Source organism: Dipodomys spectabilis, unplaced genomic scaffold, assembly GCF_019054845.1.
Source record: "Dipodomys spectabilis isolate Male_0828 unplaced genomic scaffold, ASM1905484v1 ptg000231l, whole genome shotgun sequence".
Classification (NCBI taxonomy): domain Eukaryota; kingdom Metazoa; phylum Chordata; class Mammalia; order Rodentia; family Heteromyidae; genus Dipodomys; species Dipodomys spectabilis.
The window spans coordinates 2,956,157-2,973,862 of NW_024870908.1; the positions used below are offsets into that span (position 1 = coordinate 2,956,157).

Here is a 17,706-nt window from a genome sequence, read left to right on the forward strand (position 1 = left end):
CAGGAGGTACTTAAGTCAGGGATTGATGGGGTTCATAGCGGAATGGACTGTTAGGGACAGGAGGTGGGGCCTGGCCTAGCTGGAGGAAGCAGCTTAGTGAGGGGGGAAATCTGTTTTCTGAACCTCATGAGGTGGACAGCTTTGCTGTACTATACCCTCTGTGTGAGGTTGTTTACCCCCCCCCCCCCCCCAGCCCAGGCCTCAAAGCAATGGAGCTAGCCACGACTAAACGCTCACACCGTGAGCCATACTGACCTCTCCCCCTCCTTCAAGTTGGTTTCCTCAGACATTCGGTCAGAGCAGTGCAAGGCTGGGGCAACACAGGGACCCTCTGTGGTGGGATCAAACTCTAGCCTGAGGCAAACTGGCCGTGTGACCCAAGCTGTGGTTTCAACCTGATTGGATAGAGTGCTGCGGGAGCAATTGGATTCCTGAAGCATGTTTCTGGGTGTGTCTTGGTGTTTTCCACAGACCCGGGGAAGACCGGCCCTGGAGGCGGGCAGAATGGTCCCCAGGCTGGGCCTGGGGTAGAAAAGGGGAAGAAGGAGCAGCCCAGCCCAGGGACTCTGCTTCCAGGCCCTGATGTGGGATGCCCTGCTCTGCCAAGCCCTCTTGCGCGGTGGGTAGCGGGCTTGAAAACAGGGAGCCAAACATGCTTTCCTCCCTTTGGCTGCTGCTGAATGCTCACATGGTGTTCCATGGCTTAACACGGGGGAACTAATACTGACAAGCAGGTACCGTTTACCCATGCTCTTCCCAAATCCACACATAAGCTGCCCTGCCGGCTGGAGGCTTTACAGCAGGGCCTCTAAACTGAGCCCCTTTCCCAGAAGCCTCGATTCTGAGGTCAGACCACAATCAGCAGAGATTTCTGGAAAGGTATGAAATGCAAACCTATCTTATGATTTACAGGAAAGAAAAGGGAACAGGAAGCTCTTTTTTTTTTTTCTTTCAACCAGCAAGAGGTTTTGTTCAAAATAAAAAAGAAATGGAAAACGGCAAGTTGAGGGAAGAGGAAGGGTGCCAGGTGAGTCTGGATCGCAGCAAGGTTTCCAAATTATTCTGAGATGCGGTGTGTGTTCCAACTTCTTCCCACATTTGGATGTCTTTAAGGAAAATGCAGCACAAATGGGAAGAATTTATGATCAAAGAGGGACAACACAAGATGATCTGCTCTTTACGAGCTGTCGGATGGCGGCTCTGTGGCATCTGACAGATTTAGAAGGGTGTTCTCAATACAGTACTCCTATGGCGATATATTTACACTCTACACAATCCAGCCACTTGAAGCTCAATGGCTTGGATCACAGTCACAGCTGCGCATCTATCACTACAGTCAATTGCAGGTCATTTTCAAGGTCATCCTAACAAGTTTTGGTTATAAGCTGAAGCGGGGGATGGCGAGCCTATCCCCGTGTCTTGGCGGAGTGAGTAATAACCTGGCCTACAAGTCATTCTCCACTCCAGGTCTTTCTGTTCATCCTCTTTCTTTCGTGTGGCACAAAAACATTTCTTTCTTCAAATCAGGCCCAAGCCCAAAAGCTTTCTCATCATGGAAAAATGTCCCCAGTCAACTTTCTCATGTGTGTGTCTTTCCTAACAAAGGGAAGAGGCATTGGGCTGGCCACCTGTTTGGGAGGCATGCTGGGGGTCCTCAGGCCCCACTTCTCTTCCATAGTGGAAGCTGATGACTAAGGGGCTCAGTGCCAGCCACACCATGGCAGAGTCATGTGTGCAGCAAGGTTGGGGATTTGGCTGTGGACCAAAGCACCAGCAGCACAGCGACAGCTCTCCTGTCCACGGGGTGGGCAAGCCCGAGCACAATGCTACCAGATCTGTCCCTCCTCTACTTTCCTCAGAGACATCTGCCTACTCCAGCTCTAGGTTAGAGCTTTCACTACTCATTATTCCAGCTCTCCAGACGGTGCCTTTAGGGCGCGGATCCTGGTGGGAAGTTCAGAGCCTGTGTTCATGATACCTGGGAGCTCCAGGGGAACTGGTCTCCCTTCGGAGTCCCCAAGAACTATGTTGGGCAGATAAATGGGAATATGAAAGCTCTGTGCGTTCATTCCATCCATCCACCTACCCACCCATCCATCACCATTCTACCATCATCCATCCATCCATCCATCCATCCATCCATCCATCCATCCATCATCAATCTATTAGCCATCCAATATTTACTAGGTGCTATCTGTATGTATAGAACAGCCCAGGAGCTGGGAATTCAGCAGTACACAAAAGCACAGTGCTACTTTTCTGGAACTTTCTGGAACAATTTCCAAAATGGGACGGGGACAGGCACAGGCGGGGGAAGGACCAGGCAGAAAAAGAACACGTCAAGAAGGGACGAGTGCTGTGAAGGGATGAGGTGGCAGGGCACCCAGAATGCTGAGAGCGGGGGCAGGGATGCTGCCACCAAGATGGTCAGGGAACACCTCTGGGGAGGGGGAGCCTACATCGTATAGGCAGAGGCCCACCTGCCATGATGAATCCAGCTGCACTCCTGGGGGGTCCTTAGAGAGAACTATGGGGAGAGCTCAGGATGAACGCAGGGACCACACCATGTGGGTTACAGGGCACTGTAAGATGGGAGCTGGTGATAGAGACACACATTTGCCTTCCACCATAAAAGGATCTTTCCAGCTCCGGTGCTAGGAACAGACCGCTGAGGAGGAGGCTGACTCTGAAGCCACTAGACATAGTCCAGCTGCTTATGGACAAGCTCCACGCTCGATTACATACAGGCGATGGCTGCTTTTGGCTACAATGGCAGAGTCTTGTGACAGAGACCATATGGCCCCAAAGTCTTAAATACTTAGCAACCAGTCCTTCAGGAAGAGTTAGCTGGGTCTTGGCCCGGGAGCAGGGCGTGGTGGAGCGTTGCCTGGCTGCACTTCCCAGGGAGAGCCGGCGGGCAGGTGTGGGCAGGTACGGCACCCGGGAGGGAGGCAAGTCAAGGACGACACCCAGTGTGGCCTTGGCCTTGAGGAGGGGGTCCAGGCCCAGCTGCGCTGCGTGAAGACATGTTCTCAGCTGCCTTCTGCTGCCAGCAAAGTGCGGGGCCGGGGCTGTTTTCCTGCTCCGCGGACTGGGTGGCAGGGTCACTGTGACTTTCAGCCAGGCTCCTGCGGCCCAGCAGCAGCTTCTCAAGCCCATTCCTACATGGCTTCCTCTCCTGCTGGCCCCACCTCACACATCGCGGGACACCCGCTTGTCACCTCACGGTCACGCCAGCTGTGCAGGCACAGCTTGTTTAAGCGATCATCCTGCAACACTCCCTTCTGGAGCCTTTCACCGTCATAGTGCAGATCAGGTGTTGTGATAGTAGGTGAGGCGTTACCCTCCAAGACGTCATGATTGTCAGGGCAGCGTCTTCTAGAACATTCGCCTGCCTAGTCTTGGAATGGTGGTATGGAACTGTGTCCATAATGGGTCTGGCGACAGCCGGATGAGCTTTGTTGCAAAGACCATGGGGCAGTGTCACCAGTCCACACATGGTACCTGGTGTCTAGTAGATGCTCAATAATTTTTTGCTGAGGAATGATCTAATGGGTCAACTCCACGGTTGTCCACAAAGACCACTTTCGTGGATCCACAAAGGCAACGAGCTATACTTCCCAAGTTCTCATCCCTGGAGGCCTCAACTATATCCACCCAGGCCAGCCTCAGAGCCTGCTCCTGACCCGCAGACTGGGCATAGCCCTGTAGATACACTTGCAGTTGCCACTGGTGGTGGGGGCCTTAGATGATGCCTGTTTGGAAGAGTCCTGGCCGAGAGCCAGCCTGAGCTGCAGAAGAGCAGCAGACAAAGCTGCTGGCACCTATGCCCACTGGGCAAATGTCACTGGCTCAGGAAGCCTAGGCAACCACTCAGTGCTGGAAGCTAAGCTGCCACCCTGAGGCCCAGTCTGTCAGTGAGCTGTGTCAGGTGGGCGGGGGTGAAGTAGGGGGCGGGTGTGGATCCTCATGCTCCATGAACGCCAAGGACCTCCTTGGGCCCCCAGCCTGTGGAGGTCCTGCAGATGTATGGGTTTTAGCTATGCCACACAGTCTGGGTGAGAGTTGAGGCGAGCCCGGCCTCACTCAGCCACTCTCCTCCCTGGTCTCTGAGCTGGCGTGGGGACACTCCCCTTGCTGCTGCTCCACAGTGAGGCCCACACCTTGTTTTCCCTGGCACTGCCAAGCCGAGTGGATGCTTCTGTGTGGGAATGGCTCAGGGTGGCAGAGTGCAAACACAGCCATCTCCCTGGCAGTGTGTCTACGCAGGACACCCCCCTCCTTCTGGGCATCCTCTGGCTCCCTTCACTGAGATCATGGCCAGGCAGTGCTTGGCCAGCCTTGAAGCTGCCTAGAGAGAGGGGCCAGGGTCATCTTCAAACCAGGCAAGCTGTACCCAAGCCAAGGACATGCTCAACCCTGCCCGACTGCCCTCAACAGCTGGGAGGCACCAGTGTGCCCCCACACACCGCTGCCCTCAGGCCTCTGTGTGCAAAGAGCAAGGATCCAGACGCTCTTGCTTCAAAACCCCTAGATGCGGCCCAAGCAAGCTCCCACATCTCACTCAGGGATCTCTGGCCCTACTTTTGCCCCTGAGTCCTTTGCATTCAGGCATGAAGGTCATCTGGGGTGACCTCTGCCCACCAGCCTCCTTCTTGGGTGTCTCAGGCCCAACACCATCCACTTCCACGCTCACCCCCAAGGGCCGTGTGTGCACCACAGATGGCGTAGGAGACTGCTAGCACACGTGTATTGAGCAGGGCGTGTGTGCACAAGTGTGCTTGCCTCATACTGTCATGTGACTGGCAGAGCCTGGGGGCCCCGCTAGAATGCCTGTGAGCACGGTGGAGAGTTGCTTGGCATATACAGGATTTATTGCCCAGGCCTTGAGTGCTGGCTCAGCCGCACGCACGCTGGGGGCGGGGGCGGGGCAGGTGCATCCTCAGCCCCATTGCTACAACGCCCTGTCCCAGCATTGCGCCTGCAGTGGCCTGACTCCAGGCCGCAAAGGGGTGAGGTGGCATCATGCAGCCAGCACAGCAGTAGGCACCTGTGTGGCGTGGGCACAGGGGATGGCAGCCCTAACGCTGCTGAGCCCAGCACGAGGGCCATGCAGATGGGTGGGAGCTCAGGGTGGATTCTGCAGCTGTTCTTGGCTGGGGCGGGCAGAGGTCAGAGGCCCTGAGCAGCTGGCACTATGTCAGGACTGTAGTTAGAGCCCTGTAATGACCCGATGGACATGTCCCTGGGGCTTCAGACTGGAGTTCCGCTTTTAAAAAAAAGCACATTTTCCCCAAATACTCAGGGTTTTGTAAATGTCAGCTATTTCTGATCATTTTCCAGGCTCCCTGGGGGGGGGGAGGGTGCTGGGCCTCCTTCATCAACACTGACGCTTCCTGCCACGGAGCTTTGCCTCACACAGTGATAATGTCCACTGCGCAAGAGGCTGGAGCCTGTGGAACCCAGCACCTGAGGGCCCAACTGCCACCCATGAGGTCCCCATACTCAGAAAGCCACAACAGAAGCCCTGCCGAGGCTTGAAAGCCACTTAGCAGGAAAGAAGAACAAAGAGCAGGAGATAAGTTTTTCTCAGGAAGCCAGGGGCGTAGAATCGGGCCTTGTGGGCCTTGCTCTAAGCGGCTGGGGCAAGGATGCTGCTTTCTGGGTCCTGCTTGCCTCACTACAAGCTGGGTTAAAACAGATGCATTGTCTGCGTATTTCTTTTCTCTCTCATGTCAGTCAAGGGACTTGAATTCTGGGCCTGGGCACTGTCCCTCAGCTCTTCAGCTCAAGGCAAAAGCTCTACCACTGGAGCCACAGCGCCACTTCCAGTTTTCTGGTGGTTTGTTGGAGATAAGAGTCTCATGGACTTTTCTGCCTAGGCTGGCTTTGAACTGTGATCCTCCTATCTCAGCCTTCTTAGTAGCTAGGGTTACAGGTGTGAGCTAATGGTGCCTGGCTCTCTCCTTATTTTATAGAAGAACAGGGAGCCTAGTGCCTAGCACCAAATTGGAAGGTTCTTTTAGGGGGTACTGAGGTCTGAATTCAGGGTCCTACTCTGGCTGGTGAGCCGCCCACCCAGCCCCATGTGAGAGATTTTCACCCTGTGAGGCAAGCCATATAGCACATCCCATGTATTCAAGTTTCTGCCAGATGGATGTTCTAGACGAATCACAGCACCATAGCCAGGATTTCACAGCTGCAACATCTGCTCTCAACACCACACTCTGAATTTCCCACATTCACCGTGGGAAGCCAGCAGGGCTCTGGGGGACCTGAGCTCACAGGGGCCAAGGAGACACCGAGGCTCCGAGGGAGAAGGAAGGGGGCTATCTCGGTGAGAAGAGATGCTGCAACGCAGAAGTCCCCACAGTGCTGGGGTCATGCTGACTTTCAGCCTTGTGGGAATTTGAGATGTCAAACAAAAATTAATCCTGTGTGTTTTTACACAAATGCCATGGCTGGATTGCTGCAAGGGAAGGAAGTGGAATTTCTGCAAGACGCTGGCCACAGAGCAAAGAATCATGGGAAGAGCTATCGCCTCAGCAGAGGTGCCAGGGAGCAGGAACCTATAGGTGCCTCCCTCACACCAAGCTCTGAGCCTCTTTCTGGAACAAACCAAGACGCTCCGGGGAATCATCATGGCTCCCAAAGGCCCGGACAGGGCAACATCCACCAGTCACAAGAAGCGGGGCTCGGGAAAATGCCTGCTGGCTAACTGCAGAGAACACATGGAGGTAGAGGAGAAACGGAGGCTGTCTTGAGGTCCCACGGTGGCCCTGTGGCTCATCCTCTCCACCCACAGACTGCACTGGAAGAAAATACTGCTGGTCCCACTGCCTGGCTACTTCTGGACTGACTTCATACTTCTCTAGGAAAACCCTCGTGCTAGGCATCCAGAGGTGCCTATTATTTCTGAAAGGACAAAAACTTGGCCACAGCCCAAGTACCCATCAATAGGGGGCTGGCTAAACAAACAGTGGTCTGCCCAGATGATGGATGCCAGCAGTCAGAGCCGAATGAATGAGGGTGCTCTTATGAACTAACATGAAGAAAATCTCTAAGATATACTGTGGAGTGAAAACAGAGGTCAGTTCGGCTTTTTAAAAAAGCAATACCAGCTCATCATACAAGTACAGCGTGTAAACACTTCGAGAAGAGGGTACAGGAGGTTGCACACCCACCCACGGAGGAAGGGGCTTCCAACCATGGACAAGGTGGGCACAGCGCCACCTACTGCACAGAGGTGAAATGAGCGGAGAGGGGCCCAAAGCCTGTCTCTTTTCTGTCATGTTCTTGTTCCCTTCTCTCCCAGACTCCTACCCAGACCCCTTGGGAGCTCTCTGGAGAGCTTGTTCAAGATAGAAAGGGAAGGGACAAGTGGAGAAGTCCATGCCTTCCACCTCTCTTGATCTTCAGCACCATTACTGTTACATTTTTGTCCTGTGGGTTTTTCCCCCCTCGCTTAATGAGTGCTTGTGAATTAACTCCTGCCCCTCTGAGTACGCTCAGTGATATGGTCCAGAGTATTTCAATTTCAATGCTTAGATCTGAAAAGTAGAGAGTGTGACTAAACTTTTTGGGAAGCGGTAAAGTGGTTCTCAATCACTGTTCTGTGAGGACACCCCTGGATTCCTTGAGCAAGTCAGACAGTTCAACACATAAAATCAGGACTCTGGTCAATTCACATATAAAAAGCAAGAGCTTGAGTTTTCTCAGTTTCAGGATTTACTGTCATAAATGAGCCTTTCAATTCTTTGATTCTGTTATTACACGTGTGCTAACGAGAACTTGGCAGTTAATAAATGACTCAGAAGCAAAATTTATGTTTCTTTTAGTGAGCATGGTCATGTCTCTGCTGGTCTGAGTTCCATGGCTCGCGGGGGTACGGAGGACAGTCTTGGTTCAGGGTCCCGGCCACTGGAAACCTTCAGAATGGAAGACAGTGCCTGGACAAAGAGCCAACAGCCTGGTTCTGAAACGCAGGCTGGCCAGCAGGAGCTATGTGCTACAGGGCAATACACTCCTCTGCACACCGGTCTGCTGGTCTGCAGGTTCGTATTGTGAAGGTCAAGCGGGCTGCGGGCTCTGGGTGGCAGTCAGTGTCAAGAGGCTAGGATGGGTGCTGGCCTGGCCTGGCCACCCTAGGACATGGCTGGCTCTGTTATGACAGTGGCAGATCAGAACTTCTCTGGCTCAGGCTTCTGGTATGAGGAGGAAAATCCTGCTTGCTGGCACACCCCATGGCTTTGCTGTTTTTCCTTTGGGACCCAAGCCAGGCGTACCACTGCTGCCTTACCACCTCAGAAAGCCAGGTGGGGAAGCGGCACTTCTGGATGCCATGGGGGGGGGGGGGGATCTGTGTGATCAGCTCATGCTTTCCGGGAGAGAGGGGACTCACTTGTCATTCTGGGTCCTTCACAAACAACCAACACTGAATGCAGCTTGCCTTTGTTTCGTACTTCACAGGGGCCAGACGCATAGCTGGAAGGCCTAAAAGTGTGGGTGACATTGGCATGTGTTTTCATTTTCCTCTTTAACCATTTCTGTGTACGGGTCGCTAGTGTTAAGCATGTTCACGTTGTTGTACAATAGCCCTGTTGGTTTCATGTGCATTCATGGAGGCTCAGGCAAGGTGAACTAAGTAGCCCAAAGTCAAGGAACAAGTGTATGGGGGGTGGGGGTGGGGGGGGAGAGGCAGGAGGCTGGACTTGAACCCAGACCGTGGGCCCCGGGCTGCCGTGAGCACACATGGGATACAGTGGAGCTGCTTGCCCTGTCACCAGTGCCAAGCCAGGCTGGCCCACAGCGGCCTGCTGGGAGCCTGGCACAGCCAGGGTCACAGGGGCTGCAATGGAGGTTGGGGGTCTTCTCACTCCCTGCACGGGCTCTCCACACTCTTCTCCTTGAATACCCAGGCAATGTCCCCTGCATCCCACACCGTTCTCCTGGGCACAGGCCTGCTGTAGGCAGAGGTCAGCCATCCTCTGGGGCGGTGAAGCAACACTCAGTTCTCAGGAACTCCCTCCTCTCTCCCTTTACCTCCTTGGCAAGGCACCCGGGCTGCTCTGTGCCATTCCCATGAGAGCTTGCAGACGACTGTGCGGACTCTTAGAGAAGCTCCCTGGGGACAAGGGCCACACAGGGATCCCTGGCAGGCCTCCCTCGACCCCCCCCGCTCCCGGCACTGGCTCAAGGTGCCTGGTGAGAGGGATGTGGTGCCTTGGCCCTGACTACACTGGTCAAGCCTCAGGAAGAGGCCCGCTTCAGCAGCTGCTGCTGCCTGCTGCTTTCAACTGGCGATCCTGACACAGCATCTCGCTGTATCTCTGCTTCGGAGGTCTATACAGATCCGAGGGGCAGGTCTCACACACAAGGACTTGGGAGCTCTTTGGGGGCACAGAAGACAGGGGCGGGGCACACTGCTGGGCAAGGCCACCGCTCTGCAAAGCGTCTGCTGTGCCCACCTCTGACAGATGCTCTGAGACAGGAGGTGGATCTGGCCACAGTTGGCCTCCAGATGTGTGAAGCTTGGGGCATTAAGAGGTGGTGGGTCTGGGCAGGTGGGGCTCAGAGCCTCTGGCTCAGGCTTGTCTTGCTGGGGTGGGGAGCGGTGTTTGGAGTGACCACAGGAAGGCCATTTTCTCCCATGTACAGAAGGTGCTGGAATGATCACATGAGAATGATATAGAAACACACAAAGTGCTCAGCAGTTCAATAACTTTGCTTTGGTGGGAGGGGGGAAGGGCTCAGGGTAGGCAGAGGATCTGTGCAAGTCCCTGGCCCGCAGGCCTCCCTGGGCAGGGAGCTGAGGTCCAGGCACAAGCTCCTTCCTATGTCACTCCAGAAAAGGTACTTTTTCTGTGAGAACTGGAAGGAGAGGACTGGTTGTGGCTTTATAATTGGAAACAAGAAAAACAACGGGCCTAAAGCCCTCATTTCTGGGAACCCCCTACCCCAGATGACATTAGCACCTCGTCCACTTTCCCAGGGGAGGCCTAGGAACTAAACACATTCTTTCTTTCTTCCCCTCTCTATGCATGACAGTCAGCAGCTGGATCCCAGCACTGGCATCTCTGAGTTCCTGCTCTGTCACTCAGTTGACAGAGTACTAGGAAGGCCGGCTCTTCCACAGAACTAGTCATGTTCCGGGCCAGGCAGCTGATAAGGCTGGTTTGTCTGCCTCTGATAAAGATAGCATGAAAAGCAGCTGCCCAGATTCTCTGAGGATTTAAATGTGTACCCCAAGACTCTCAAGCCTTGCAGGAAGCTGAGACAGGAAGCAAGGCCCTCATGACACAAAGTCCAGAGAGGCCAACTCACGAGGGTGGGGGGGAAGGTAAAGGGGGTGAGAGAGAAGGGTTGATCTGGGAAGACCAGACTCCCCAAGTCCCACTCTCCTGCCCCACCTCCAGTCCCCTGAGCACCTATGCACTAAGAACCATCAGTCCTGGTGGGCAGACCCCTCAACACTAGTGCAGGCCAAGGCAGCAAGCAGGAAGGTGCATGTGGTGATTTTAACAGAATGACCTGGCAGTCCCCACAGCTTGCATGGTCGCCGGGGCCCAGCTTCCACTCTACGTAAACACCCAGAACTGCAAACAAGGGTCAAAACAGCAGCGTGCACCTGAGTGCTCCCAGCAACCTCAAGGTGGAAAGGAGCCTGACAGCGGATGGCTGCTTCCAGACACTGGCTGCAGCACAGAGGAGCCTGCATTTTTGTGGAATGAAGGAAGCCAGGTGCAAAGGACCACTGCACTCACTAGGACTTGAATGAATTACCTAGGACAGGCACATCTATTGTTTTGCTTTGTTAGTTTTAGTGCCAAACAAATGCTTTTCTATTGAGCCACAGCTTCTGCCTGGGCGACCTCAATATATAGACAGAAAGCAGCTTGGTGGCTGCCCTGGGTGGGGGAGAAGAGGGACGGGGAGGGACAGCTACATGGCTTGGGGTTGGATGCGGGGACAGGTTTTGTAGTTAGCATAATACTGAATTGTTCACTTTCAAATGGTCCATTTTATGTTCTGTGAATGTCAGTCCAATTGAAGAAATGAAAAGCAGCTGCCTGGTGGAGAGGGCCTGGGGTGGGCTCAGACTTCAACACTGAGGGTTCTGGTCAGAGGAAAGCTTGAGGACAGACACACCTGGCTGGGGGGGGGGGGGGGGCTAGGATATGCAGAGCTGAGCTTAGGCCTCACAGTGGTAGGCCTGGCTAGCTACTGGCTCAAGCCACTGCCTCCCCTGAAGCCCAGCACCGTGGGGCAGAGAGGATATAAAGCAGGCCAAAAAGCAGAGGTGGTGATTAATTCTCTCCTTCAATGCCTCCCCGCCAAGGAGATGGAAGGGCTATCTTCATCTAGTATAACCATTTACACTTTCTGCAGGACAGAGGCAGTGCGACAGGACAAGTCTTGGCAGCTGCTGGGACGGAAAGTATCCTCATATAGCAAGGCCCACTTGCAGACATCCCCAGCATGTAGCCTGGGTCTGATGGGGAGGGTCAGCACCATGGAAGGTAGAAGGGGTCTGGTCCACAGTGGCAGGTGCCAAGCTTCTGGTGCTGAGTTGTGATGTGCAAACCCTGAATGATCACTTGGGTGCACTTGTCCCAGGTGCCTTTCCCTCACTGGGGTGACAGAAGACTGGGGTCTCAGAGATCTCATGTCTCTTGTCAAAGCATCCCAGACTCACCAGTAAATTGACTAGGGCCTCAGGGGAACGTCCTGGTCTTTCTGGTGCTCACACAAGGGAGACAGAGCCCTTGCCAGGTCTGGGCCAGCCAAGGCTGTCAGAGATTCACTTTCAATCACCAAAGCCACAGTGCTAGACTCTGAGGTCTGGTGGAGGCAAACAGGACAGATTAGGGATCCATGTGGGTGACATTTTCCTTGGTGGAGAAAGGCCGTGGGCAGATACACACACATGTCAGGAAAAAAAACTGATGCCATATAGAAAACCAGGCTGATGTGCCAAAGGGCGGGTTTAACCCTGCCCAGGGCAGTGATCAGAAAAGGCCTCTTTGTTTGAGGAAGAGGGGGGTCAGCTTGAACTCAGGGCCTAGGTGTGGTCCCTGAGCTCTTTTGCACAAGGTTAGTACTCTACCACTTCGAGCTACAGTGGTACTTCTTGTTTTCCGATGGTTATTTGGGGATAAGAGTCTCACAGGGACTTTCCTTCCCATGCTGGCTTCGAACTACGATTCTCAGCTTGCAGCCTCCTGAATAGATTACGGGTGTGGCCCCAAAAAAGGCCTTTTAGGGGAGGCTGCACACAAGCTGGATTGGAGCAGTCAGCAGGAGGCAGTCACCTCAGATCTAGGCAGGGGCATCTATGCAAAGGCCTTGAGGACAGGTAGTGGTTCTTAAAATGTGCTCTGGGAAGCCAAGTTTTCCTAAAAATAGTAAAAGGTCCTGTTTATATTCCTTTTCCTGGGGATGCAAGAGGAGTTTCCAGAGACCACGTGAGACAGGCATGCGACTGACCGAAAGCAGCAGGGAGGAGGCACCAGCTGTCTATTTTCCAGGCATGAAGAATAGACAGCCGATTTTTTGTTTTTGGAAATTATTGTTTCTAGAAAACCATGTTTCTGTTTATATACAATGGACTTATGAACTGATTTCTAAAAGCCTTTCTCTAATACAGACAGCTCTCTATCCACACACCAGGGGTGCTCTCTGGGTTTGTCTGCCCAGAGTGTGAGGTGTCTTGAGCCCAGGATAGAATGGCGCTGGCACTGGGTAGGGGCAGCTGCAGAGAGCCAGGGGTTGGAGGGTTCAAGGGGAGCCTCGAAGGGTTGTCTTGAGCCTTGAGCTTTGTCTCAGCAATAGAATAAGATCAAAAGGAGAAGTACAGCAGTAGAGCTCACTGGACACTGATGAAAGTGAACTATACAACTTGTGGGTGGAGATGGGAGGGAGGGAATGGGAGTAAAAGAAGGGATGACACTGTACAAAGGAAATGTACTCGTTACCTGACTCATTTAATTTGTAATCCCTCTGTATATCACCTTAAAAATAACAATAAAGTAAAACAGAAACTCAGAATAGATTTAACCTAACCAAAATAATCAACGGAGAAGTCCCACTCCTTCTCTTCATCCCATAGGTAAGACGTGAGCATCATTAACAGATCAGAATTCTGATCCAAAATTTCTGCTCTACCTAAGCTATATTCCTGTGATACCCATCAAAACAACCCTTCAAGTAAGTAGTGCTTAGGCATACTAAGTCCTCAAAAAGTTAGGCTGGTATTAAACTAGACAAGCCTCCCACCAATAGAGAACTTAAATGTAAGATCAAATCAGCCATGTATTTGAAAGCCAAATGACCAGAAATGTTAGTTTCCTAGTAAATTACCCACCCATTTATTTATTCAAGAAAGCTTACGGGGCACTGATGGCTCACACCTGTAATCCTAGTTACTTAGTAGGCTGAGATCTGAGGATCATAGCCCCAATAGTAAAGTTCATGAAACTCTTTTTTTTTTTTTTGGGTCCGGTCGTGGGGCCTGAACTCTGGGCCTGGGCGCTGTCCCTCAGCTCTTCAGCTTAAGGCTAGCACTCTACCACTTGAGCCACAGCGCCACTTCCGGCTTTTTTTTTCTTTTTGCTTATGTGGTGCTGAGGAATCAAACCCAGGGCCTTGAGCATGCAAGGCAAGCGCTCTACCACTGAGCCACCTTCCCAGCCCTCATGAAACTCTTATCACCAATCAACCACAAAAAAAGCTAGAAGCAGGGATGTGACTCAAACAGTTGAGCTCTAGTCTTGAGCTAAAATGTTCGGAGACAGCATCCAGGCCTTGAGTTCAAGGCCCAGGACCAACACACACACACACACACACACACACACACACACACACACACACACACACACACACACACACACACACACACACACACACACACACACACACACACACACACACCCTTTATCAGGCATACATATGTGCTAAGTATAAAAACATTGTACTATAGGCTATACATGTTTAGTAAGCTTGAAAATCTGTGCTGTGTACCATACATATATACTAGGTATGAAAAACTGGCCTTTATGTAAGAAAAGATCAAAAAGAGATACATGTATTTTGTGGTAAGTGTCATAGGAAGCTACTGGGTAGTTGTATGGCAGGGCACCACCGTACAACATGATCTCACCTATGCGCTGAACAGATCTAGTTGTCTGAATGGAAAGGGGTGGGGTTGGAGTCTGGGGAAACCAAAGAGGAGGCTGCAGCCCCAGGCTGGGAGGGTCTGGATGAGGTGCGCAGGGGTGCGGCTCTGGGAAGGGCTGTGGCTGTTCTCCACCCAGAGCCACTGCCCACAGCCCCTCTGTACAGACCCTCTGTACAGGGTTGCCATGTGCTCTGTTACCCAGCAGGGCAGGGAGGTGCTCAGTGAGGTTCTCCTCCTGGGGGACATAAACAATGCTGTCTTCCGCCCTCCTAACACCGCATGGCACTTCCGGGGAGGGAGTGTGGGGATGCCACTTTGGGAAGTGCCTTGTCTCATGCTGCGGTATCTGCTGGCACAGCCTCACAGGCCCTGGCTGGGGACCAGCAGGACACCAGGGGAGCCAGGTATGCTACCTAGCCCGCCTGGTGGGCCCAGGCCCAGGAGTGGAGTGGGACGGGGTGAGAGCAGGGGCAAGGACCCAGGCGTCACCACACACTCCGCCGATGGAACTGATATGCAGACACTACGGACTGCGGCACTCGGCTCTGCTTATAGTTTTGTGTTCCACAAAAGACTAGCCTGGAAACAGGTCCGGGCTTTCTCCTATGCCATTGAGTGTCTATAGAGGAAAGAAACCTGGTGACCCAGACCAAGCGATTGTCACCAGGCCAGGCCCTATGCAGCTGACCTAGACTCCCATGTGTGAGCAATCCTCCATCTCTCCAGAACTTGAACTGGGAGCATTCCAGAGGCTGGAAGGGCAGAGCTCAGTCACACCTGCTAGCTGGAAAATGCAGGCGGCCGCTATGACTCCCAGCTCAGGTTCATCTTTCAGGACAGAGCCGGTCACAGGCTGTGGCAGCATGGCAAACAGGGAACTATCTGGAGTCATGTTGAGACTACATGTGTCAAGGCTAGAGACCTTCCTCTCCTCCTCTGACTTGGCAATCTACTCCACAGACATGTGAAGATCAGCACAATGACACAAAGACACCCTGAGTGTTCGCTGTGACCAGTATGGCTCTATAAGACGCTGCGGTCCATACTGATGCTAGAGTAGCACACAGCAGCTAAGAAAGGCAAACCCACTAGAGGTGCCAATGTGAAGCTGCCCTGGCGTCGAGTGAGGTGCAGATGGCCACGCAGGGTGTAGCCCCATGTTTGTACTCGCAGACATACAGAATCGTCCTGCCACTAGTGAGTGCTGGTGGAAGGCCATGCACGAAACCCAACAATAAGATCTGCCTCAAAGTTACTGGGTTCTGACTGCTCACATCAAAACCAGATGGCTGCATTTTGAGTTTACGGTTATTTGTGTCTCAGGTTCATACGTGTACATATGATGTAGACACACGAGAATCAACTCAAACTGGGACTGCAGTACAGACCCCGGGAGACAAGGACCTGCACTGGAGCAGCTTCCTAGGGCTGCGCCTTCTTATGTCAACCCAACTTTGAGAGTGGCAAGCAATACTTGCGACTCCAGCTGGAGCCCTGGCTGCAGAGGGGGAGGTGGCAGGAAGCCTGGCCGCTCTCTAGGATTTGTAGTGGAGAGAAGGCCCGCCCCCCGCCCCCCCTTTCCAGGGATGGAAGATCTGAGGCGAACATACGGATACACTTACAGCCTGCAACACCGGAAAAACAGGCAACTCTTGCTCAGCCAAAATGCCCTTGACCTTTCCCTTCCAGTTTCCTCTGGGGGAGGTGAACAGGAGGGAGGGGGGCCTCCAGAGGAAGGAATGGAAGGGAAGGAACTGGGCAGAGTGGCTTCCTGGGAAGTCTCACTTCTTCAGCTCTGGTACTAGGAACCACAAGCACTATCTTGTAGGAAGCTTCTGTCGGGGAGATCACTCCCACAACCTCATTACTAATAATTCAAGTATTTCCAAGAAATTTCCAAGAAACTTCTTAGTCTCAGTTCTGAGAAGCTCTTCCACATGCCCAATGAACCTCTGGAAATTGGAACCCAGACTGCAGAAGAACCAAGGGAAAGCCCAGGTGACTTTCTGGGGTTCGTGTTAACTTGGACTGAGCTCAGTGCATGCCGAGGAGCTGAGAGGAAGGCTGCACAGGCCCCGCCTTACCTGGCACCTTGTCCACAGAGGCGAACACGGAGCGCTGCACTGTGGGGTCACTGCTGCCACGCCGGCCCTGGTTGTAGAAGCGGAAAGGCAGGTGCTGGGTGGATGAGGAGGAGCCAAGCCCAAATCCCAGGACTTCGGTAGTTGGCTGGATGGGGAGGTCCAGCAGGGCTGCAATCAAACCACATAGTTTCAGCGAGTGGCAAAGGCACAGGCGACGAGGAGTCTCAGGACAGGCTTTAGAAGCCATGGCCCTGCTAGTCACGACACAAGGGAGATGCCAAGAAGACAGCCTTGAACCGGGGACACCAGCAGAATACTGATCCCCTTGTGGCTCAAATCATAAAACACAACTAGGCATCTGGTGAGGGCCTCAGGCCAAGGCTGAGACCAGGAAGGGAGGGTTCTACACTTGGCTCTTAGAACGGTTGCTAGGCTAACACTTCTCTTGGGATCTCAGCTTCCAAAGACCCCTGACAAAAGATGCTCACCAGGCCAAACATGCTAACATAGGCTTGTATTCCTAGGACTTGGGAGCCTGAGGCAGGAATATCACAGGTTCTAGACCAACCTGAGTCATTAAGTGAGAATGTCTCAAAAGACCCTCACTAGTTCTTTATATACAATGGGGCCAATTTTACTCTGAAAACTATACATTCATATACACATATACATATATAATTATATATACATACACACGTACGTGTCTTTCTCTCCATGAATGGTCCCTTGGCATCTGTAGGAGTTGGGCCTCAGGACCCCCAGATATACTGACAACTGCAATTGCTCAAGTCCCTTACCTAAATGGCACTGTTTATCTGTCCATCCTACACATAGCCTCCCTGTACTGGAAGTCACCTCTGGATAATTAACACTCAATGCGATCAATGCTTTGGAAAAAGTGGCCATACCACATCGTGCAGGGAGCACTGATAAGGAAGCAGGTCTGTGCATGTTCAGTCCAGAAGCCATTCTTTTCTGGAGGTTCTCATCCATGATGTGGAATGCTGAGTATATTCACATGGGGGAAGAAGTTGTGTGTGTGTGTGTGTGTGTGTGTGTGTGTGTGTGTATTTATGAGAGTGTTTACATGTCATGGCTGCTCCCCTCTCCTCCGTAAACAAATCTCTTGGTATATCAGTTCAGAGGAGCCTTTTAAAATCAATTTAAGAACTACCTAAGGCGCTAGTTCTAACAACCACTTTACAGCATAATTCTCAATTTTCAAATGAAATATTTGGCCTTCGTGCCAGCTATGAGAAATGGCTTTACATTAAAAAAAAAAAAGTTGGAAAATAAATCTTCAAAGAAAGAAAGGGCTGAATGATTTAAGACACTTTGTACATTACAACATGCTTCTGTAATGATTTTGTAGGCCAAGTCTACAGCTGGGTAGAAGAAAGGGGACAGTGTGGACCCAGACCGTGAGGCAGGGCCAGTAAACCCCTG

General features: G+C 52.5%; 1 protein-coding gene across 4 annotated transcripts in view; it reads right to left on the reverse strand.

Annotated features, from left to right (window-relative positions):
- Positions 1-17,706, reverse strand: part of Clec16a (C-type lectin domain containing 16A) — a 143,590-nt gene that overhangs the window by 25,048 nt on the left and 100,836 nt on the right. For all 4 annotated transcript variants that reach the window (XM_042698333.1, XM_042698331.1, XM_042698334.1 and 1 more), the window contains exon 21: positions 16,261-16,428. In XM_042698333.1, coding sequence (XP_042554267.1) covers positions 16,261-16,428 — 168 coding nt within the window. The remainder of the gene's footprint in view (positions 1-16,260; positions 16,429-17,706) is intronic.